We start from the raw sequence: 21,774 nt of genomic DNA on the forward strand, positions 1-21,774 counted from the left end.
TTGGTGACAGGGAATAATTATTCAGTATCGGACTAGCAGGAGCCGATGAAGCCAGCGTATAATTGTACAATAAATAATTATGGTTTTGTGGAGAGGAAGTATTCGTCGTACTCAAAAGTAGTGATAAAGGTGGTGGTTGGCTGAGATAGTCTTTCGGTGATGACCACGGTAAGGAGGTAATATGCCCACTGATTGACTCGATGCAACACTAGTTGATGATTGGGTATTTCCGCTCGGCTCTTCCACAATGACTTTCGGGTTATTATTATTCAACAACAATCCATTCTCCTGGTTTCCAGCATTATTCCGAGAGGATGGCGTCGATGGTGTTGTCGTTGTTGATGGTTTGTTGTTACTCGTATTCTTTCGGTATGAATTTGAATTTGTACTGTTACTCCGTTTCCGTAACTTGAGAAAGTCTGCTGCATTCTCCTGAGTGTGGTTGGATTCCGAAATGATCCTCATTCCAAAGAGATGATGAGAAGAAGGAGAGGAGAAGAAAAAAACTATATATGGCCGCATCCACACGCTGCTGCTGCTGCTGCTGATGAGAACCAGTGGTAGTAGTGTTGCCATCAACGGCACCACTCTCATTCCGAGATGAGGAGAAACGATGAGCCAGTTGATTTCCCATTTTTTTTGGCGCTTGCTTTTAAAAGACATGTAGGAGCGAAATTCTTCTAAAAAGGATGATGGGTGTTCCTGGATGGACAGAGGTCATCTCTCTGTTCTGTTTGCATTCATCTCTTTTTTTTTGATACCTTAATGATCTAGTAGTAAGGCCAACAACAAGAAGATTGCGAAAATTATCAAATTCGAATGAATCTGGAAGAAGATTCTTTCGAGTGAGTGGACTCCCATTGGACATGTTAACACCACCTCGTCATCAATGTAGATTGGTTGAAATTTTACCATCCATTATGGCATTTGGTTGTCATACGATTGGAAAAAAGTTCAGACAAGTTTTGGCCTGTTACACGCGACTTTGGCTCTTCCTTGTGCAACCTCCGCAACCAATGAAAATCTCTTTTTACTGCATGTTACAATCTTTGAACGCCAATTCAAAAGAGGACATTCTCCGTTTGATTGGGTTGTTGTGAGTTTCGAATATTACTGCAAACAAAAAAACAATTAAAGATCGCTTTGGATCGTTTCCTTCTGCTGTTATCTGGATCATCATCATTACCACCCAAGAAAATTCTTGAAAATGAATTTCGGTTTTGGCTTTAATGGACAACAACAACAACCCAATCAACCTCCACAAATGAATATGGGATTTAGCATGCAACCACCACAACAACAACCAGGAATTGGCATGAGTGTTGGTTTTGATATTATGGCGGAATGGGAGTGAATATGAATATGGAATGCCCATGATGGGAATGAATGTGGGAATGACTGTTCCACCACCTTCGCAACCATCCACCATGATGTACAACAACAACACCTACATGCCTCCTCAACAACCACAATACCAACCACAACCTCAGGTCCATATGACCACTATGACCACTACCACCAGTACCATGATGGGAGGTTCCTCCAATTTGGGAAAGCAAATTCTTGCAGCAGTCCAAGGCTTCCTTTGATAGTGATAAGGTGAAGGCTGTTCAGACTTATTCTTCCTCTCAACACGGACCAGTCTATGCTCAGAGATTGTTTCCATCTTGAATGCCTTTGGTTTGATAATGATAAGATTAAGGCTTTGACTCAACTGAAATCGACCAATAATGTGGCTAGCATGTCTTGTTCCGATGCTGCCAATATTCTCTCTTGCTTTGGATTTGATAATGATAAGATGAAGGCTTTGGAATTGATTGCTGGTCAAATCTATGATCGTATGCAAAACGCTGAGACTGTGGTGAGCAAATTTGGTTTCTCGAATGATCAAAATAAGGCCAGACAAGTCTTGATGAAGTAAATTCAGGTAAATTGAGATATTTGTCAAGTTTGAGAAAAGATGTCTTGATGAAGTAAATTCAGGTATTTAACTAGTGAAATAAAGAACGAGACTCAATGAGAGGTTTGTGTATACCAGTGAAGGTTTATTTCTCCTGTGTGGATATGTCGTTGCCATTGGTTTTAGTGCTGGCTGTTGTGAATTCTTGACGGTCCAGATATTTCAGTAAGAGTTGTCGAAATTGTTCCAAAATCACTGGTTTGTAAACAACATCATCAAAACCTTGTGAGAGCAAGGTGTCTCTTGGTTCCCATGTATTTGCTGTGATGGCAATAATGGGCACTCGCTTGTGATGGTATTCCTTATCGATAGAATTGCCTTGTTTCTCTAAATTTCGAATCATTTCACACGCTTCTCGTCCACTCAGAATGGGCATGTAACAATCAACAAGACGAGTTGATATGCTTTTTGTTTGAACTTTTCAAAACATTCCATTCCATCATTGGAAGTGTCAATATCTTTGAATCAATGATTTGCAACATTTTCATCAATACTTTTCGATTCACTGCATTATCATCTGCAATAAGCACAGAAATCGACGCGAAATCAAATGTCCGCACACAAGTAGTAGCGGTGTCGTGTTGAGCGGCGGTCGTAATCTTGGTGAGATTTGAAAGAAAGAGGAGATGTAGTCGTAATGTCTTTGGTTGGTAACATAAAGCTCGTGTTTGATGGAGCCAACACATGATTGTCCTTTAGAGGTTGCTTTGTGACATTGTTCTCCTTCAAGAACATCTTGTCATTCGACAACATCTACAATCTCAGAAAATTTCACAGGCTTGGAGAGATATTTCAGATGGGGATAGGATCTTTGAGACCCCTTGAAAATCGTTGGGGTAATGATGACAGAATCATTCTCCTTGGTTCCGTTCGAAAATAATTGTGTCACTCGAGAATAGTCACCCTCAGGAACAAAATAACCTTCACCATGTTACCACCTGGCAATGGCTGAGTTTCAAGAGATTCCACCGAGTTCGGCATTCAATTTTTCGAACCTTTGTGAAAAGTTTCAAATAACTTTGTAAAACAGTTTGGAAACATTCGTCTTGGTCCACCACCAACACGTGAATATCTTTTACATCATCTCCTCGTAATATTTCAGAAATGACTTCTGAGCTGTCATTGAGAGTGTTTCGAGAGGCAGAAGAATTGTAACGTTGGTTCCAACGTTAAGTGTACTGCTCACCTTGATGTGACCATTCATTTTGTTGATCAGTAATTTTGTAATACTCAATCCAAGCCCATTTCTATTGGTGTTAATCAAGCTGCTTCCACCATCGCTTAACTTGTTCATATTCTGAATGGTTAAAGTATTGCTCAAATCCCAGGGAGAAATCTTCATTTTGTTGATGTTCATCAATGATATGATAAGGTTGAAAAATTTTCTGAATTTGTTCTTGAGAAATACCACAACCAGTGTCAATAAATTCAAGTTTCACAAAGATCTTTTGATCCTGAGGTATCATGTTTTCATTATGCTCGTCAATCATTATTTCATGGTTGTCAAAACTTTTCAAGTCTTCGTCATTTGCCAAATCACAGTTAACTCTGACGTAACCCTTCTTGGTGTATTTGATGGCATTCGAGATGATGTTCATAATGATTTGACTCAATCGAACAGAATCACCTTTCAACAGTTGTGGAACTTTTGAGACATTGAAAAACAATGCAATGAAATTTGTTTTTCATGAGCCAATTGTGAAAAAACCAATCAATGAATCTAACAAAATTTCAAATTGAATGGTTCATGTTTCAATTTGATCTTTCCCATCTCAAGTGAGGTCATTTGCAATGAGGATGATAAAATGTGCAGTAATAATGTTGCATTTTCCTTAATATCTTCAATGATTTCATTGATGGCACTATTATTCAAAAACAATGTTTACATCCATTCAAACACTTCTCTCCCTCAAAATGATGATTCAACACTTGTAAACTTCCCATAATGCAATGCAATGGATTTCTCGCTTCATGACTCAAATTGGCAATGAATTTCGTTTTCTCACTGTTTTTCACACGTTCTCGCTCCACCTCAACTAGGTGTTGAGTACTTTCGTCGGTCTTACTTGACATGACACTAGAAAATAGATAGGACCCAACGACCACCGAGTATTGTAAAATAAATACTTCGACAAGTCTCTGGTAAAAGGCATGCGTTTGCTCTTCTGTCATCTTGTCACGTTCTGTTAGGAAGGCCACGTACATTCCAATCAAGTTAGAACCCAAAAGTAAAATCGTATTAACATAAAACCACCTTAAATTATTGTAAAACACATTCGCAGATATTAAAATCTTGTAAGTATGAAAAACATGCAGTGGAACAGAATGACCGTAATAAAGTTGCAATATCCACTGCAATATAACAACCACCACTAATCTTAAAGAATTATATTGTACAAAACTTTGATAGACTTGACATGTTTTCGCATGCGAGAATTCAAGGCGAAATGAAACGTCAACTCTCCACAGTGCACATAAAAAACAAAGAGGACCTCTCTCCCAACAAAAGGTCAAACCAAGAGAAGCGGAAGGAATGATAATTTAGAGCCTATTTGAGCCTGCATCTTTTGATTATGTAGCAGTTGTTTTAAAGAACATCAGAGGGGTGGTATTGGTATTGGGTGGTTCCGATGGTGGTTTTCATGGAAGGTGGACTGTTTGAAGGAGAAGATGAAGTGGATGGAGGCGATGATGATGATGAATAAATCGTTTCAGTTTGAGGATGGTTGAGGCATTGTGATGATGATGGCAAAGAAGATGATGGCGGAAGGATTGGATTTAATGATGACGAAGAGTCTGCTCCTTCAAATTCTTTCTCTTCTGTGGGTCGCGACCTTTCTTGTTGCTGTTTCTGTACCGTTGTGAATGAAGAGCAAGTCGAAGAAGAGCCTATCTGGTGTTGTTGTTGGGATTGTTGTTGTGGATGGTTGTTGTTGTTGTTGGAGGAAGGCTTTGATTTTGCTGATTCCGACATTCAGCAGTGTTGCAAGCACAAGACGTAATCAACACCATGGCACAAGAACTGTTGTTGTTGTTGATGATCACCAATCAATTGAGAGATTTGATATTTTCTTCTTCTTTTGTTGTTTTTGTCTGTTTGGCAATTGAAAATTAGAATTTCAAAACAACAAGAGGAGTAACGTTTGGCAGTTGAAACAACCCAAGTGAATACCGCTACTACAACAGTCAGTCTTTGCTTGTTTTAATATAGGTTTCGGTATTGTAAGATACTTCTCTTTCATGAAAAGCCAACTGTCAATAAGCGATCAATCGACAAGTTCAGGGCCGAAACCAAGCTTCTCTTTTTGCAAACAGTGTGTAAGTGTCTCTTTTTCTGTTCGGCTTTTAGGTTTGCCCGTGATTGGATTAAACGAATTATGACAGAGATAACACCACTCTGTTTGGAATGACCGAACATTGAAGAGTTCTTGTTTGCATGATCCATTTGAATTCAATTTCTTCGAATGCAATCGATCGATCAATGTTGACGAATCGAATCGTAGATGAGGTTTGTCTGATCGTGTCGTAAAGACAACAACACATCACCGGCCAATGAGTATGCTCGAGAGAGGTATATATCTTGTGGTGTTTGATCATAATGCAGCACACATTCTGTCGTCGAAGAACACAAATGGAATGGTTTCTCCGATACTGTGCTCATTAATGGTTGTGTCAATCACCCATATTTGGATTTCTGGTGTGGTGTATACATTCTTGTGGTATTCACAAGTGCGTCCTTTCAAGGTACCCACAAACTGGCAGATCTGACAACCAAATACGATGTTTAAGTCAAAACTCTGAAAGGAACAACAGTGTTGACGTCAGGAATAGAAGACTACTATATCCAGAGTGAGGTTGGTATCGAATGAAGTACGTTAAATGTTGTTGCTTTAGCAAACAAAAATATTGAACACTATTATGCCATCTGCGCAGTATGTAGGAAATTTGAGAAATCGATCACTCGTAAGCACTTAAAACTCGCACAGATCTTTCTTTGACTTGTTTATGTGGATACAAGTCAGATCGCAGGATCGTATTGTGACTCATCTTATCACATGGTGAGTTAACCAAAACAAGAATTCTAAATGGGTCCGTCATAACCTTCTTCAACACTCCTCTCAGTGAATTCAAGGACAGTTTCTACTCAAGATGTGTTATTACCAATCGAAGAGCAATCTCGACGAATGGACATCCAAGGCATAAATGTGGTTGCAGCTACACTTCGCAAAAAAATAATCGCACCGAATACCACTACATTTTGAATTTATTTCGAGCACTCAAGGAAACTCACATACCAATCCGAAAACTCGAAATTTGTAATAATGCTTTCCAACACGTATTCTTTGGAAAAAAGATATTAGATGTGCCATCGGATAGCTGTCTTTCAAGACACATGAAAGCCATTTCCCGAGCCATAGATGAAATTATTAATGATAAATTACGACCTCCAGGGAAAATTACTCGTATGATTGATGAAAGTGATGGTTTTGTGTCTATATTTTATAACATGATTGAACATTTGAATGAAGAGGAATTGGAAATAATTTCAGAACAATACACCATGTTGCTCAGAAACAGCTACATTGTCAAGAAGACACTCGTAAAATGTATCAACAGAGCGTCAATTGAAACTCAAGTACAAAGGACAACCATTTGCTCAAAAATTCAACCCATGTTAAATCAAACAGCACAGACCTTATTTGAAACTGTGAAACAAGCTGAGAGTGGATGGAATGGCCGTCGTGTTGACTTTATGATGTCCGATAATGGGGCGAATGTGATTGCAGTTGCCAATTAGCCATGCTCAACGTAACATGTTACTTGTTGTAAATAATTTGAATTTGGTATACAAACACTTTATTACATGCTATAAAGGACTTTGAAAGACATGTTGGAAGGGTGATTCAAAGCTACGATCGGATTGAAATCGTTACGCTGGTTGGTGATATTTTGAAATTCGATTTTCAATTTGTTGAAAATTATTTTAATTCACAAGATGGTACTATTATTGTGATGACCTTAATAATTTTAATGATGTAATGAAGCCTCCTTACCAGTGTCCACTCGATGGCAAAGCGTGTCACGTGCTGCTGTATTTATTTTAGATCATTTAGAACCAATTTATAGAGCAGATTGAATGGGGTATTGACAAACGAGATGAAACATTCAAGCAACTTGGTCACATATGTTGGATATACTTGAGAATGAGGATTTTTTAGAACCTACTAGTCAACAAAATATTTTATGAACAATTTTAGAGCCACCTTTTAAAGAATTGAGAACTAATACTATGGAGTTTTATTGGAATATATCAACTCTTGGAAATACGTCTTGAACAATTACAAGCACCAGACAACGTCGACCATACTCTATTCAATAGAGCTCGAGGAGGTGTGAAAGAATTGGAAAAAGATTATGGTGATTATGAAGATTATTCCTTTACCTATGCTAGCGCTTTATTGCATCCACAATTAAGTAGGATGGCTGCCAGAAAATTATTCGAATTTAGCCAAGATGAGAGAAGTAAGTGGGATTTTCAGATCGATTATTAGCATCGTGCAAAATGGAACATACCTGATCGACTCACCAGATGCTAAACGATGGGTTGAAAATTTTGGTTCAATTGAATTGGACAATGAAAAGGTTGAAAGTGGTTTTCATACTTCAACTTGGATACCATTGCCAATCGAAAGGATCGAGAAGCTTATTTGAAAATTATATTGAATGACATTGATTTGTGGTATCATGAACTTAACAACAACAATTCCAGATATTTTCCATTTACAAGGATACAGTGAAAGACATTAATACAGAAGATCGTACTTCCGGCCAAGGTTGCAACTTACGCCCAAGCATTGACGAATATTAGATCAGAAATTAAAAGAAGACAGCAAGATGAACGAAGATTTGACAATGAAGAATGCATCAATGCCATTCTCTATTTATTTAGAGCGTACAATGCACTCCATATCGGTGATGCATTTGAGCAATCAACATTGGTACAAGTTCAACCGTTGGTTGACCACTCAAAATTTGCAAATATTTTGGAATTTCTCGTCTCAAAGATTATTTAGAATATAATGATATAGCACCCAATAGCGAAGCTTAGCTGGTGTCATCTGTGTTCACTAACTTCCAAAAGTAAGGCAAGCGATTGGATTATTTGTGAGCAACAAGTACTTTCAATTTCTAGAATTTGCCCAACGTCTCAGCAACATATTCGTCTTCAATCCATCCAAGATTGGAGTAGCTGAAGGAAATTTATTGCCAGAGGAAGATAACATGTCCTCATACCAACTTAAGTACACACCAAGATCATAGTATGGATGTGTTTGACGATCGATTGATAATACTTTCTCAACCAAGAACGGCTCAATAACAACATCAGGAAGAGTGTTAAGTGAAACATCATTTGCTCGTTCTGTCGATTCATACCATACTGTGAGGTCAATGAGACACAACAAAATCATTCACAACAGCAACGTACAACAATTACTTGTTTACAACAACATACAAACACTTATCATCTAAAGGACTTTAATAATATTTCAGAATCACCAACAGTGGAATTCACAACTACAAACTATTGATGACAATTCACAACAACAAACAATCAAAATTAATTTAATTCAATATGGTACTATTATTATATGATGACAATTTCAATGTAATGGTGGTCATGACGATGATGGTTGGCCTTTATTTTATTCACAGGGATTTATGCATCAACCACGTGATTCACAAGTGTTTCATTGGGAGCTGTAGAAATTATTCCACAGATTCTTCCCTTGATATTTGTTGTTGTTTATTGTTGTGGGCGCCTTAAATTGTTAAATTTCCTGGTTTAGAAATTTTGGCATATCTGCCAAGTTGTGGTGTAGGTTTAATGCTTCCTATTAATTAATAAACAGTTACTTTATACAGAACACACAAATAGAAAGATCACTACCTAGCCAATGTTATAACCATCCCAAAAGAATGTGGGGAACCCTGGTCCTTTCGAGTGCGTATGAATGCAATTAGGTCCAAGGCGACATGGGTTTCTCAATTCGTTTTAATACTTATTGGCAATTCATGCTTCATATATTGTCATTTATATAATCACTGTAGTAGTGGATGATGAAGCATGCACAATAAGATATTGAGTGGTGTCACCGTTGTTGGTTCACCACTACTGTTGCCTCATCAGAGGATGATGATTGACGAACTCTCAAAGAATGTCGAATGACAAACCACAAGCTCAATGTCATGCATGTCACATTAATCACAATAATTAAAATCGCTACCAGCCAATAAGGGATCACTCCACGAAAGAGAACTTCCACAGATCCAGTATCAGATTTTCCATTCATCTTGGAGAACAAGTACATGAAATTTTCATACATGGAAATGGCCATTTGTACACCAATGAATTGCAAAGAGAAGGTCACCAAAACTTTGGGTGCTTTGAGTGCTATTCCATACAACACAAGAGACACTATTGGAAGAAAAACCATTCCAAATATTGATTTTCGAATGAACAGTGCGGTCACTATCAACACAATGGTGGCAATGGTGGACAACAACACTCTCGAAAATAATTCATGTTTCACAAATGCAACACTCAAACAAATAATGAGACATCCAAAAAACGTGGGTCCCAATGGTCCATTCACACTTATTAAGGCATTGCAAAAGTGTTTTGAGTCACATCTTGATACACTGTTAATCCACTTCCATTGCTTTCAATTTTGATAAACTCGAGTATTTCCACAAAGTAGGGCCGTTGTGGCATGTCCCAATTCATGCCAAAACGTTCCAAATATTGTAAATGGATAAATAATATAATTTCCAACATCAGAAGGCAATTGCCAGAGTAAAACAGTTAAAATTGAAACAATAATAAGCCATGTAATGGAATGACTGAAAAGTGAGGATATAAAAGATTGAATGGTTCGTTTTGAGGAATATGTATTTGTTGATGAATGAATGTTAGAATGACTGTTGGGAGCCTCTTCCTCTTTCAATGGAGTAAATATTGAGAATGAGCTTTCGTAAAAGTCTAAATTGCTTTGCTCATCATCATTGGTGATGAATGGTTGTTGAGTAAGATGTTGCTGGCTTTCCAAATCAATAGAGGGATTACTATTATCAGTTTCCTAATTTTTAAAATTATAGACAGGAATGGTTTAAATTTAAATTTGAGGGAGTTTACAAAAAGTAAACATTGAAATTAGATCCAAAAATTAATTAATAAATTAATTGATTCATGAGGTATTATTAATTTTCCGAGTCCCATTGTTCCGAAAATTGAATTGATGATCATCACCACTGATCGGAATGATTTTGTCATCTACAATCCTACCTTTTTGATTCTATACGATTATGATGCTTCTCCAAATCTCTTTCATGATTCGGATGGTTGTTGTTGTTGTTGTTCGAATCGTTCTGATGATGAAGGGCATTCCTTTGTTCCATTATTTTTTATTGTAATTTCTGAATTTCATTGTTTTCCTCCTGTCAATTATGACAATTCAAGGTCGACAACAACAACAACACTGAATGCACTGAATGAGAACTGAGACAATTTCTTTCAAATATGGATGACAGAGAGAGTCCTTGACTTGAGTGTCAACAATCAATTTGTTTTTGAATTTTCGAAAAAATTCATGAACAAGCAACAAACTTTGTCCTCTCACAAACATTCTCGTCATCATTACAAAATTTGTATCATTGGAGGAGGAGCAGCTGGATTAACGGCTGCAAACACACTCGCTGAAAATGATCAACATGATTTTATGGTTTTGGAAGCAAGTGAAAGAATTGGAGGAAGAGTTTGCTCGAATAGAGAACGAGGAATTGAACTCGGAGGTATGTAAAATTATTTTTCTGAGTGCAGAGAGGATGATTATCATGTGATGAAAAATTATTGTTAAATTATGTAATTTTTAAATTGTACTAAAATGGAAATTGCACAACAATTTTTGTGTGTGAAAAATTCAAAATATTTATAAATGACCTCGTAAATGTCTAACATGTCTTGAACATGATAGGCGAATTTGTTCATGGAGAAGGAAGTATTTTGTGGGACGTGTGAACAAGTTGAAAATACCATTGAAAGTTGTTTTAATTTTCTGCAACGAATCCAATTGTGGATTGGGTTTTCTTCTCAGTAAGTACCTCATCTATTGGTGCGATTATTGATGAACAATTCATTTTGTTCATTCAAAACGAATTTTCATTTACAATGCAACGATATGCCATGATATGAGCAGTTAGTCAGCGATGAATTCTCTTCTCAGTGGTTGACTTCTATCATCTCATTGGTGCAAACGATTGATTGATGTAACAATTGTACATTGGTGAATTGAATTCATGTCAAACACGATAATTATTCCTCATAATATGCAACTGAATTCATAGCATCAGGATTCTAGGTGATTACATGTGACTTGGCTACCATAGAAATAGACAAATCAAAGACTATCTCATTCAAGTGGTATGATTATTGATGAACAAACAAATTCAATGTCGTACGATCAATTCATATTGCAACTGAAACAATGTATCATCTTATCACTGAGTATGAGCAGATAATGCTCTTCACATGACCGACGAAGAAATCAAACAACATTTCAGAAAATTCATTCAAAAACGTATCACTTGAATGACAACAATGACGGATATTTAGGAGATATTCGAAATTGGCAAAATATTCATCATGTGGCAGGTGCCTATAGTTTTGCTCTCACCACTGATGCTTCCAAGAGACATTATATTGAACAACCACGTGTTGTATTGGGTCAACCTATTGATTCGAAAATTTATTTTGCTGGAGAGGCATACTGTCAACACTCACCAGCGACCATTCACGGAGCAATGGAGACTGGTCAGAAAGTGGCTTTGGAAATTTTAAAGTCATCTCAAACAGCACCAAGAATGAGTAAGCTTTAACCTTTCTGAGTGGAATGATGGTGATCCGAGTTGTTGTCAAAGATTTGATTCGAAATTTGGCATTTATGGATTGTTATTTAATAATAAATAATTAGAGAGAATTCAATTTTTTGTTGAATGGAATAGGATTCAATGACTAATGAATGAATGAATCATGGTTGGAATATTGGCACAGCGACTCTGATTGACCCTAATGAAAGGTAAATCCATAATCGCCAAAATGAGCCTTATTGGTCCATATTCTTCTTGTCAATAGAATTGAGAATACCACAAACACACCACCCAACAAAATGCCCAAAATTGGCAACACATTTACAGTTTTAGAGTCAGCAATAGAAACTGTACAATTCATAATGAGATAGAGCGCTCCAAATGGAATTATAGAAATAATAGTCGAGGCAAGCCAAAGTGCTGCAATCAACAAGGAAATATTCACAAATGCTCTGTTAGTTCGGTTCATCCATTTCATAACTTGTTCCTTCTTCCACAACAAACAACAACTTAACACTCCAGCCATAGATCCAATCAAGCTAATCACAGCTCCGACGATCAAACAAAATAATCCAACAAAGGTCAAACCTTCCACTTGATCTTCATCCATTTTATCATGATGATCATCATCATATTTTCAAGAAAATCATGTTTCCACTTAATTTCCATCAATGATAATATTAAATAAACAATCGAATAAATTAAATTCAAAATAGCTCCAGCCAAAGGTGCTTTAAATTCAATCTTGCTCGGATCATGACCAACCGTAGAAAGATCCGATCTGAGATCAAAGGAAAGTCTAGAATCGTGTACATGTTGAGAAATATCAATTTCTACAATTTTCGGTTTTTCATCATCCATAGTGTCCTCCTGTTGTGGTTGCTCTTCTTTGTGTTCCGATACATTCTGATGAAGCTCCTCTTGCTCCTTGTTGGTAATACTTGTTGTTGTTTTTACTTGCTCTTCATCTTGTAACTCCACAATTTCTTCCTCAGGTGTTGTCGTTCTTCTTGTTGAGAAGACATTTTTTCCAATTAGAAAATACTAAAAGAACTCGAGGTGGTTCCGATTTTTACAATTGCACTGTTTTCTGTGAAAACTTTTGAGTCATTTGAGGAAAATTATTCAATATTGAATGGTCCGTTGCAGACAGACAAAATGAATGACACTGCGACCTTTGTTTCGAAACTTGCTAAGTTCTAATGCTCCTGGCTCATAAAAGAGCAGATACGACTATCCCCCAAAGAGCACCCTTTCTTAAGTTCACTTTTGGATTTTTCATGAACAACCACTTTTCTGCACATAAAAGGGTTTGTGAAACAATTGTTCGCAAGTCATAACAACATTAAAAAAATCAAAGTTATCACTTCCGAAATTTCACACAACCACCAACCACATCACACAACAGTCATCATCATGGGCCGTCTTAAAGTTACCATCATTTCAGCAAGAGATCTCGAAGGAAAGGACGTTGGAGGTACATCAGGTAGGTTTTAATAATTATATATATTCGATAATTTTGAAATTCAAATAACAATGATCATCCCACTGATCATATTTGGCGTGACACTCTGGCTTGATTCAACCGACGTTGTTGATGTGAATGATCATGACATTTCACATCCTCATAGATCCCTATGTGAAAGCCACCGTGGCAGGAGTGACTCACAAAACCGATCATGTCAACAAGACTTGTAATCCAACCTGGAACACAACTCTCTTCTTTGATATTCCTCCCACAGTGAATGCTGCCACAGAATCGATCACTTTTGAAGTTTATGATTATGATCGATTTGGAGGAAATGATATCATAGGAAAAGCAACCATTGCATTGGGAACACTTACGAGAGGAATTCCTGAACGCGTTGATTTGAAATTAACCTACTCCAAGAAGGGTTTGTTAACTGTTGAACTATTGGCAGAAGATTTTGGGTAAGTGATAATGAATATCAATGAAAGCAAAAGTGAATCCATTCTGACAATTCAATTTCTTTGAAACACAAACTCGATAGTCAAAATCCACCTCAACAACAAGGTTTTCCTCAACAGCAACAACAACAACCATACGGATATCCACCTCAACAAGGATATGGCTACCCACCACAGCAACAACCTTATGGTGGCTATCCACCTCAACAACCTTATGGAGGTTATCCTCCTCAACAACCTTATGGCGGCTATCCACCACAACAACCTCCTTATGGTGGCTATCCTCCATATCCAATAATTACAAAAGAGAGTTTACACTTGTGTGTCCTTTTGATTTCTTCTTAGTCTGATTTAAATTATTATTTGTATTTACATTGAAGAAAGGCATTAAATATGATAATGTTCTGTGAAATTCATGATATCCAAATGACCATCATCGGAAAATGTTTCAATTAATTAATAGATGTAAGTAAGGTCTAGATAGAAGCATTATAACCTATTTCATCCATTAATTGAAACATTATACGACCTCAATACACTAGAGTGCCTTTTTCCAAACTCATCATTTATCCAAATAAGAGTTCTTTCCTCAAATTGTCGTGTCGAGGTGTTGGATCCATCATTCACTCACTATCGACAAGCAGTGAAAAAACACACTAATTATTCTTTGTCGCTCTCACTGCTAAATCTCCTTTGACTGTTGTAGTTATCACCTTTTGATTTTCATCTTACTGTGAAAAAGGTTTACATCTGTGACACTTTTAGAGCACACAACCCTCAATATTATTGTTAATATTATCAATTCTTCATCTATTGCTTTTTCATCACATTCTCAACACCATGGATCCAACTCCTTCCTTCCAAGAACCTCCTCCACCTCACACCTACTACACTAACCCACCTCAACAACCTCCTCAGCAACAACCCTATTTGTCTCAACAACCTCCTCCTCGGCAGCATCATCACTATCATGCCCAACCCACTACGGTTCCATATATTGGAGCAGCCTCCAGTGCTTCCACACCGCTCACCACGAAAACCTATGAAGACGATGATTACTATGAGAGCAAACAAATCAATAAGGCTCGGAATGCCTTTGCTGCTGCCTTTGCTACGAGTTTGTTCTTATTCTTCTTTTGTACTCCCTTTGCAAGTTGTATTCCGTACTTGTTTGTGTTCAAATATAGGACTAATGTGGTTCCAGAAGCGAGAAGATTTGGAGAATTGGCTCGTTCCTTCTTTTGGGGTCTCTTTGGATTTAATGTGTTGATTATTGTATGTGCTTCATTAGCTGGAATTATTGTGGCCATTCAGCAACAGGTGGCCCATGATCGTCGCCATCATTAAGGGTTTGAATGAATGACTCACTGTAAATTTGAAGAAAGACCGATGATGATTATTTCAATGTTCTTGCTGATGATGGTTTTAATCATTAAGCAACTTTCTCTAATTTTTACTATTATGGTTGTTTAATAAATACTAGGAAGTTATCATCATCAATTCTTTCAACAATTCATTCTGTAACAATTCAGATTATAATTATAACAACTTTTTGAAACACGTATTCGGGAATTTTTAATTGGTCGGCCCGATTAGTTTTTCAAAAAAATGATTTCATCATCAAGAACGATTTTTCATCATCCTTCGTTGTTGCATGCAGGCAATGTTTCATCATTCGCATCATCATCATATGGATCCGTATGGTGGTTACAAAATTTTCAATCAAGTCGAATAAAATCTTCTGCCGCTTCTTGTTCTTGTTTTCATCAATCCATGATGATGAAGGATAATACAACCAATGAACAAAAACAACAACATTCGAATAGAAAGCCTTTCTTTTCGGGTGGATTGGGTAGATCTTCCTCTCTGAGCAGTCCACCCAAAACATCAGCAGCATCCTCTCAAGTTACAAATCCTCCACCCCCACCACCAAATTCAAGAGCTGCCTACGAGAAAATGAGAGAAGAACGTGAAGAGCAGCTGGAAGCAGAAGAATTTGCACAAAGAAGAGAACAAATTAGAGACAATTTCCAAAAGCAATTTTTCGAAAATATGGATCCAAATGAATTTAAAAAGCTTGGGAACAAGCTCAAATTGATGAGAAGGCAGAATATAAAAAATTACTTTCAGACAACAGATGAGATGGTGGATTAAGGACCACGATCGTTTCGATCGATTCATGAAGTTATTAATGAACCCTACAGCTACTGAGGATGAAAAACACTACGCCAAGGAACAAATTGATGAAATGATTAAATTGTATGGAGAAGTTAGAGTTCGTCCCTCGAATAGAAAGAAAATTCCTGCTCGTTTGACGCTTGTAATTTTAGCCATTGTCATGATTATTTCATGGATGGCAGTTAAAGGCCAACAACGTATGGCGAATAAGGAGAGACAAGACCAAGTTCTAGAAGAAGTGGTCAAACGAAGTCAACCAACGGAAGAAATGCGAGCAGTACCTCAGATAAATCATCGTGAAATTCTCCAAGAAATTGAGAAGCAGAGATTACAAAAATTGAAAGAAAAGTCCAACCAACCTTAAGGCTTTCTTTCTTTGAATTGCAATATATTGATAACTTTCATTGTAAGGAACATTCTGTTTCAACGAAATTACGGTTTTTCATAGATCATTAGATCTATTAGCAAGATTGGTAATTAAATAATATTATTATTTTATTATTTCAATACTACGTCTTTTTCTTCTTTGTTTTTGGTTTTAAATCGTCGGTGGAAGATCCTTCATGACCATTAGCAGCAGATGTTTCCTGCATGCCATGATCCTTCTTCCATTGATCTGCCATTTCAAAATAGGTTTGCTTCTCTTGCTTGCTAGCATTCTTCCATGATTGAGCGACCATTCTACTCACCTCATTGGGTGGGAGCGTGGGATTCTCCGCTTTAAATTGTGAATACTTTTCCTTGCAATAAATATTATAAGCATTGAGTGGTTTCTTGACAATTGGTTGAGCTTGTTTTGCAATTTCCAAGTAAGGTTTTTCTCCTCTTCGCTCATTGACTTCCACTTTTGACCTATCAATTTGGTAATTTGTTTCTTATCCACATCTGGATACTGTTCTTGAAACGTAGGGAACACACTCTTCACAAAGCTGTTGTAACCACTGATAGGTTTCTTCACTCGATTTGAAAGATCCGCTCTCTTCGATGCATTATCTTGATGCTCTCCATTATCATTATCCTCATATTCATTTACAGATGGTCTCTTCTTACTGTTATAATTATTGTTTGAGAGAGTGGATGCAATAGTGGCATTAGGTTGTGGATACAATAACATGTTACTTCCTGTAGTGGTTGTGTCATCCATTGAATTCTTGGAATCTCTACGTATTGGTAGTTGTGATTGTTGTGGTTGTGACGAAGCAATATATGATGTCTCTGTCATGTCACCATTGAGTGAAAGGTCAATATATTTCTTCTTTTCTGCATCCGATAAGAGCTGCCATTGAGCCCATACTAAAATTTTCAGTTGTGACGTTTCCTCCCCAGACATGCCATCACCATTCTCAATGTGAAGCAATTGGTCTGAAAAATATCGTTCGAATCCAAGCTGTTGTAACTGTTCATCATTAGGCTGAGTGGGGAAGCAAAGGATTAACTGCACCAATTCCGCTGTTGCTACTACTTGCTGCGGCACCATTAGAAAATTCATGTTTTCATTACCATCAAAATTGTCCTCAATTCCTAATAAATCGTGGAAACTGCCACATCGATTCATGGACTTGTCAGACTGAATTTGTTGTGATGAATTCATCAAGGAACTGCTTCCACTTAGACCAAATCAATCCCACCACCACTTGATGATGCACCACTGTTTTTGATTCAATGCTTCCTATCAAGCTGTTTTCATCCTCCATGTAAAATCCTTGATGTTCATTGGGACCGAAATCTTCATTGTGACCAAGTTCGCCCTCTGATTGTTTGTTGGATGGATTATTGATTTGAGCTAATCTTGCTCTGTCACCACTCGAAAATAAAAATTTCCATCCTTGTCTTTTTGTATAGACCTGATTTGATATATTTACGCTTCTTCTTGAGACCTTTCTTATTTAACTTTGGATCGTAATGTTTGTGAGCTTCTTGTTTCTTTTCTTCATCTTTGTCACAATTTGAAATATTACAGTTAGTATTATTGTTAATATTTGATTGATCTTCCAACAATTCCACAACTGAGGCCAAGCCTTCTTCCAAAAGTAAGCTTTCGAGTAATGCTTGTTGTGAAATTACATTATTCATTTCGCTCATCGATTGATTATTGTTATGATCTGCTCTTAAATTCGAATCATCAACGGAGAATGAAATTGGTGATGTAATTGTCAGTTCATTTTGTTGTTGATTGTCACTACTGGTCATGTTCACTGGTGACAATAGGAGTCCGCTATTGCTGATATGATCACTGCTTGAAGTGAGTTGATTTTCATGTTGCTGAGTTTCTTGCAATTTTTGTTGCTGTTGTTGTGGTTGATTCGAGCCTGAATACAACCCACAATTCTGCAAACTCATTAAAATCGGTTTTATATACAATTCATAAAGTGGTTCAGGAATGGAGATGGCTGTTGTAGGTACATCGGAAGAGGTTCCATTTTGAAGAGAAGACAGAGTATTATTATTATTATTAGTGACAAATGTGTTACTAGAGGATGACACTGATTGAAGGATGGGCGGTTGTGAATAGTGTTGTGAATCCAATATGGGTAAATTTGGAGAAGGCGAAATAACGTTAGGAATCGGATTCATCATGGACATCATTAACATCATGTTATTAATCATGGCTTGCTGTTGAAGTTGATTTGGAGAGAGTTCGTTTTGTTGTGACTGCTGTTGTTGATGCATTTCTCGTTGTTGTTGCAACAAGAGGTAATGATTGAGAAGAAAGGAAGCAAATAATTGATCTTGTTGATGTGATGATTGAGATGGTTGAAGCTGTGAGGTTGTAGGAAGAGATGATTGTTGTTGATAAAAGCCAAATAATGGAGAAGTAGTTGTTGTATCGAGGAGAGAATGAGCACTCGGAGTTGCTTGGAGAAGTGGTTGTTGTTGCTGTGGTTGTGATTGAATGGAATTTGGATTGGTATGACCCATCATGATGATTGGTAAGTGATGATGATTGCTATTGTTGTTGTTGTTAATAATATTATTATTGGATGAGGCCATACCGCTGGTGTTGCTACTACTACTCGTACTACTCTTTAATGATGATGAAGGTCTTTGGTTGTTATTATTATTATTATTATTTGGTTGATACATCTTGTGAGAAGAAAGCGAGAAGAATTCGGAAGAAGCAAAGTATATTCCAACGAATAACTTTGGAAATCTCTTCTAGAGATGTGAGAGTTTGACAAACTTGACTCAATTTTCTAGATGTGAAATAGAAAGATCGATTCAATCCAGATTCTGAATTCGTTCACAACAACACCGCGATTCCTTTGTTCTTGAAATTGCCAATCCGACAAAACAGGAGGTGGGTACCAACTCGAAGACTACGGCTGCCAACGCTTTAGAAGTGAGTGAACGTTTGAAGTTGATGGTCGAAGTTGATGCGTGGTTGTTGTTGTTGGGCTTTTTTAATGCCCGAAATAGCTTACCGACCGCATTGATTTCAGAGAGGACCAAGTATTTACCCAGGTTTGTAATTTTCCTATGCCTGTGAGAATTGAGAAACAGCAACATTGAGCCAGTTTGGAAAGATGTGTCAAGGTTTATTGTGTCCAATCAATAATGATATTTTACCTTAGATTATCTACTCATCAAGGTCACTTGAAGCTTCATGATTGTCCACAATCATTCGTTCACTATCGTTAGCACTGCTGGAAACAGAATCTTGTTGAGTGGACCTTTGACTTGTCTCCTCATTATTGGTGATGTTGTTGCTGTTCATCATCGTCAGCTCTCCTGGTGTTTGTTCCGCTGCTGGTCTAGAAGTTCTCTCTGGTGAGATGGCAGTGCTGGCGTTCACTTTTTGCTTCTTTTGAACCTGTGAACTAGACTGTGACTTGGATTCTTGCGTGGCTGTTCCATTACTACTAATGCTGGAGGTGCCATTCGCTGGCGTGGGTGGTTGCTTTCTTTTTTCACCACTCGAAGGAGTTCTTTCTTCTCGTCTGTTGCTGTTTGCTTTTGGAGATACAGACAGTTGCTGGTTAACAGACACGTTGGATTTGCTGGCATTTGAAGAAGATTTGGCATGTTGTTGATTTGAATTCTTGACTTTCTCATTAGGGTTATGAGCATTTCCCATATGATTGGATGATACTAAAGAACCATTGTCATGACTTGGATCTGAATCTGATTGATTGTTCTCATTTGAAAGTTGTTGAGCACTGTTTAATGTCTTTTTCTCATTGCAACCCAACAAAGGCAAGCCACAAAGATGTCTCAGAGCATTTCTCACTTCCGCAAAAAGAGATTCTCCTAATTTTCTTACGCCAGTGAGATATTTGGCACATCTCAACAAGTCGTCATAGTTGGACAAGTTGAATGTATCTAAAGGTTGCATGACGTAAATTGGTTCAACATTGCTACTACTATTCTTCTTCAAGCTGATATCACTTTCGAATGATTCTACAACAGTATGATATCTTCGCATCACAAAGCATGTAACAAGAGGACCGACACAAGTAAGACCAGAAACAAAACGTTTCTTAGGTTTGGAGCCTAGCTTTTGGAAAAAGGTATACTGAGTCTCAAGAAACAATTTAAGCATCAAACTCAATTCGTTTTCGGCTTGATATTGATTTCCAGTGGTGTCATTACGCTCACAAGATCCAAAGAAAGGAAGTAAGGTTCCACTTTGGAAGGCTTGATCGAGAAATTGCTTTTGCTGTTTCGATGAAGTGGGTGATACAATGGTATCAGAAGCAACGCATGTTGTTTGAGGAAGGATGACACTTCTCGTGGTCGATGCCTCAGTTGCCAACGCAGACACCATACGACGAGTGAGTTCACGAATTTCCTTATTTCTTTGATGATTGAAGCCAATGAAGAAGGTGCCATCGAGTTTCATTTTGTTGATGTTGGTACTATTACTAACAATGTCACCTGACAGGAAGGAAGAAGTTATTAGGTCACCTGAGTATTTGCTGTCCTGAGTTGACCCACTATCGATGCATTGAAAATCTCTATTCTCATCAAAAATGTGTTCGTAATCACGAGTAATAAAACGATACAAGGTGGAGAATATTCCTCCTCTCCAAAAACTCTCATGCTTGCCACTATATTTGAGCATCGTTTGAGGTAGTTTGAACATTTGATTCCACAAGTCACTGTTAGTATTCGTTGTTATTTAAAAGTTGGTATTTCGAAATAGGGTTAAATTGTTTGCAAGAAGTGGCACTTTTAAAAGTAATTCCCAACCTACCTCAAATAAGCAAATTCATTCTTGCCAACTCCAACTTCTTCATTGGCCTTGTCCAAAACTGAAATACTCTTGCTCATTTTGATAAAATTCTGTACTTCCTTCCTTCCACAATTTGAAATATTGATAATGGAAGCCTTTGGCAGGAAGAAGCTTTGCATGAGGAGCCTAGTTTTACAATCTTGGTAATCCTGATCTAGAAAGCAAGTAGTTCCATCCACGGAGGCCATTAAATTAGTTTCTTCATCTTGAATGTTGTTGTTGTTGTTGTGGTTGGATGATGATGACTGTTGGCTGTTGTTCGATGGCAACACAATCGGAATTGAAGCAAAATGGCCAACATGAACTCGATGAAAGCCTTCCAAAAAAATCGGTTCTGAATGAAATGGGATCCGTCTTCGTCATCATGGTCATTGTACAGTTACTATTATTGCTGATGTTGTCCGAGAGATTCATATTGTCGGAAAAGTAGGCTTGTTGATGACGGTTCAAAAGAGTGCAACAGTGGGCTCTGACTTTCTCAATTTTTTTTGAATAATTTGTTGCATCTTCCACTCGTGAATGGAATTGAAAGTCAGAGCGCCAAATTTTA

At 37.4% G+C, this 21,774-nt stretch overlaps 13 protein-coding genes across 13 annotated transcripts; 7 read left to right on the forward strand and 6 right to left on the reverse strand.

Annotated features, from left to right (window-relative positions):
• Window positions 1-1,427: 1,427 nt before the first annotated feature.
• FDP41_010185 (uncharacterized protein) lies at window positions 1,428-1,921 on the forward strand (the record flags this gene model as incomplete). Its single annotated transcript, XM_044700455.1, has 2 exons — window positions 1,428-1,571; window positions 1,697-1,921. The coding sequence occupies 2 exons, from the start codon at window positions 1,428-1,430 to the stop codon at window positions 1,919-1,921; spliced, it is 369 nt and encodes a 122-aa protein (XP_044556225.1).
• Window positions 1,922-3,216: 1,295 nt separating this feature from the next.
• FDP41_010186 (uncharacterized protein) lies at window positions 3,217-3,558 on the reverse strand (the record flags this gene model as incomplete). Its single annotated transcript, XM_044700456.1, has 1 exon — window positions 3,217-3,558. One exon carries the CDS (start codon window positions 3,556-3,558, stop codon window positions 3,217-3,219), a length of 342 nt encoding a protein of 113 aa, XP_044556226.1.
• A 989-nt stretch (window positions 3,559-4,547) lies between these two features.
• Window positions 4,548-4,934, reverse strand: FDP41_010187 (uncharacterized protein; the record flags this gene model as incomplete). The annotated part of the gene is made up of 1 exon (XM_044700457.1): window positions 4,548-4,934. One exon carries the CDS (start codon window positions 4,932-4,934, stop codon window positions 4,548-4,550), a length of 387 nt encoding a protein of 128 aa, XP_044556227.1.
• Window positions 4,935-6,353: 1,419 nt separating this feature from the next.
• Window positions 6,354-6,758, forward strand: FDP41_010188 (uncharacterized protein; the record flags this gene model as incomplete). Its single annotated transcript, XM_044700458.1, has 1 exon — window positions 6,354-6,758. The coding sequence occupies one exon, from the start codon at window positions 6,354-6,356 to the stop codon at window positions 6,756-6,758; it is 405 nt and encodes a 134-aa protein (XP_044556228.1).
• Window positions 6,759-10,608: 3,850 nt separating this feature from the next.
• FDP41_010189 (uncharacterized protein) lies at window positions 10,609-11,893 on the forward strand (the record flags this gene model as incomplete). Its single annotated transcript, XM_044700459.1, has 3 exons — window positions 10,609-10,810; window positions 10,993-11,030; window positions 11,579-11,893. 3 exons carry the CDS (start codon window positions 10,609-10,611, stop codon window positions 11,891-11,893), a joined length of 555 nt encoding a protein of 184 aa, XP_044556229.1.
• A 190-nt stretch (window positions 11,894-12,083) lies between these two features.
• FDP41_010190 (uncharacterized protein) lies at window positions 12,084-12,494 on the reverse strand (the record flags this gene model as incomplete). Its single annotated transcript, XM_044700461.1, has 1 exon — window positions 12,084-12,494. One exon carries the CDS (start codon window positions 12,492-12,494, stop codon window positions 12,084-12,086), a length of 411 nt encoding a protein of 136 aa, XP_044556230.1.
• An 806-nt stretch (window positions 12,495-13,300) lies between these two features.
• On the forward strand, window positions 13,301-14,158 carry FDP41_010191 (uncharacterized protein; the record flags this gene model as incomplete). The annotated part of the gene is made up of 3 exons (XM_044700462.1): window positions 13,301-13,370; window positions 13,516-13,816; window positions 13,897-14,158. The coding sequence occupies 3 exons, from the start codon at window positions 13,301-13,303 to the stop codon at window positions 14,156-14,158; spliced, it is 633 nt and encodes a 210-aa protein (XP_044556231.1).
• Window positions 14,159-14,653: 495 nt separating this feature from the next.
• Window positions 14,654-15,160, forward strand: FDP41_010192 (uncharacterized protein; the record flags this gene model as incomplete). The annotated part of the gene is made up of 1 exon (XM_044700463.1): window positions 14,654-15,160. The coding sequence occupies one exon, from the start codon at window positions 14,654-14,656 to the stop codon at window positions 15,158-15,160; it is 507 nt and encodes a 168-aa protein (XP_044556232.1).
• Window positions 15,161-15,586: 426 nt separating this feature from the next.
• On the forward strand, window positions 15,587-15,967 carry FDP41_010193 (uncharacterized protein; the record flags this gene model as incomplete). Its single annotated transcript, XM_044700464.1, has 1 exon — window positions 15,587-15,967. One exon carries the CDS (start codon window positions 15,587-15,589, stop codon window positions 15,965-15,967), a length of 381 nt encoding a protein of 126 aa, XP_044556233.1.
• Window positions 15,968-15,992: 25 nt separating this feature from the next.
• FDP41_010194 (uncharacterized protein) lies at window positions 15,993-16,355 on the forward strand (the record flags this gene model as incomplete). The annotated part of the gene is made up of 1 exon (XM_044700465.1): window positions 15,993-16,355. One exon carries the CDS (start codon window positions 15,993-15,995, stop codon window positions 16,353-16,355), a length of 363 nt encoding a protein of 120 aa, XP_044556234.1.
• Window positions 16,356-16,500: 145 nt separating this feature from the next.
• Window positions 16,501-17,582, reverse strand: FDP41_010195 (uncharacterized protein; the record flags this gene model as incomplete). Its single annotated transcript, XM_044700466.1, has 2 exons — window positions 16,501-16,843; window positions 16,897-17,582. 2 exons carry the CDS (start codon window positions 17,580-17,582, stop codon window positions 16,501-16,503), a joined length of 1,029 nt encoding a protein of 342 aa, XP_044556235.1.
• Window positions 17,583-17,788: 206 nt separating this feature from the next.
• On the reverse strand, window positions 17,789-19,075 carry FDP41_010196 (uncharacterized protein; the record flags this gene model as incomplete). The annotated part of the gene is made up of 1 exon (XM_044700467.1): window positions 17,789-19,075. One exon carries the CDS (start codon window positions 19,073-19,075, stop codon window positions 17,789-17,791), a length of 1,287 nt encoding a protein of 428 aa, XP_044556236.1.
• A 493-nt stretch (window positions 19,076-19,568) lies between these two features.
• FDP41_010197 (uncharacterized protein) lies at window positions 19,569-21,343 on the reverse strand (the record flags this gene model as incomplete). The annotated part of the gene is made up of 2 exons (XM_044700468.1): window positions 19,569-21,090; window positions 21,186-21,343. The coding sequence occupies 2 exons, from the start codon at window positions 21,341-21,343 to the stop codon at window positions 19,569-19,571; spliced, it is 1,680 nt and encodes a 559-aa protein (XP_044556237.1).
• Between the last annotated feature and the right edge of the window lie 431 nt (window positions 21,344-21,774).

This window comes from Naegleria fowleri, assembly GCF_008403515.1.
Source record: "Naegleria fowleri strain ATCC 30894 chromosome Unknown tig77, whole genome shotgun sequence".
NCBI classification, from domain to species: Eukaryota; Heterolobosea; class Eutetramitea; order Acrasida; family Naegleriidae; genus Naegleria; species Naegleria fowleri.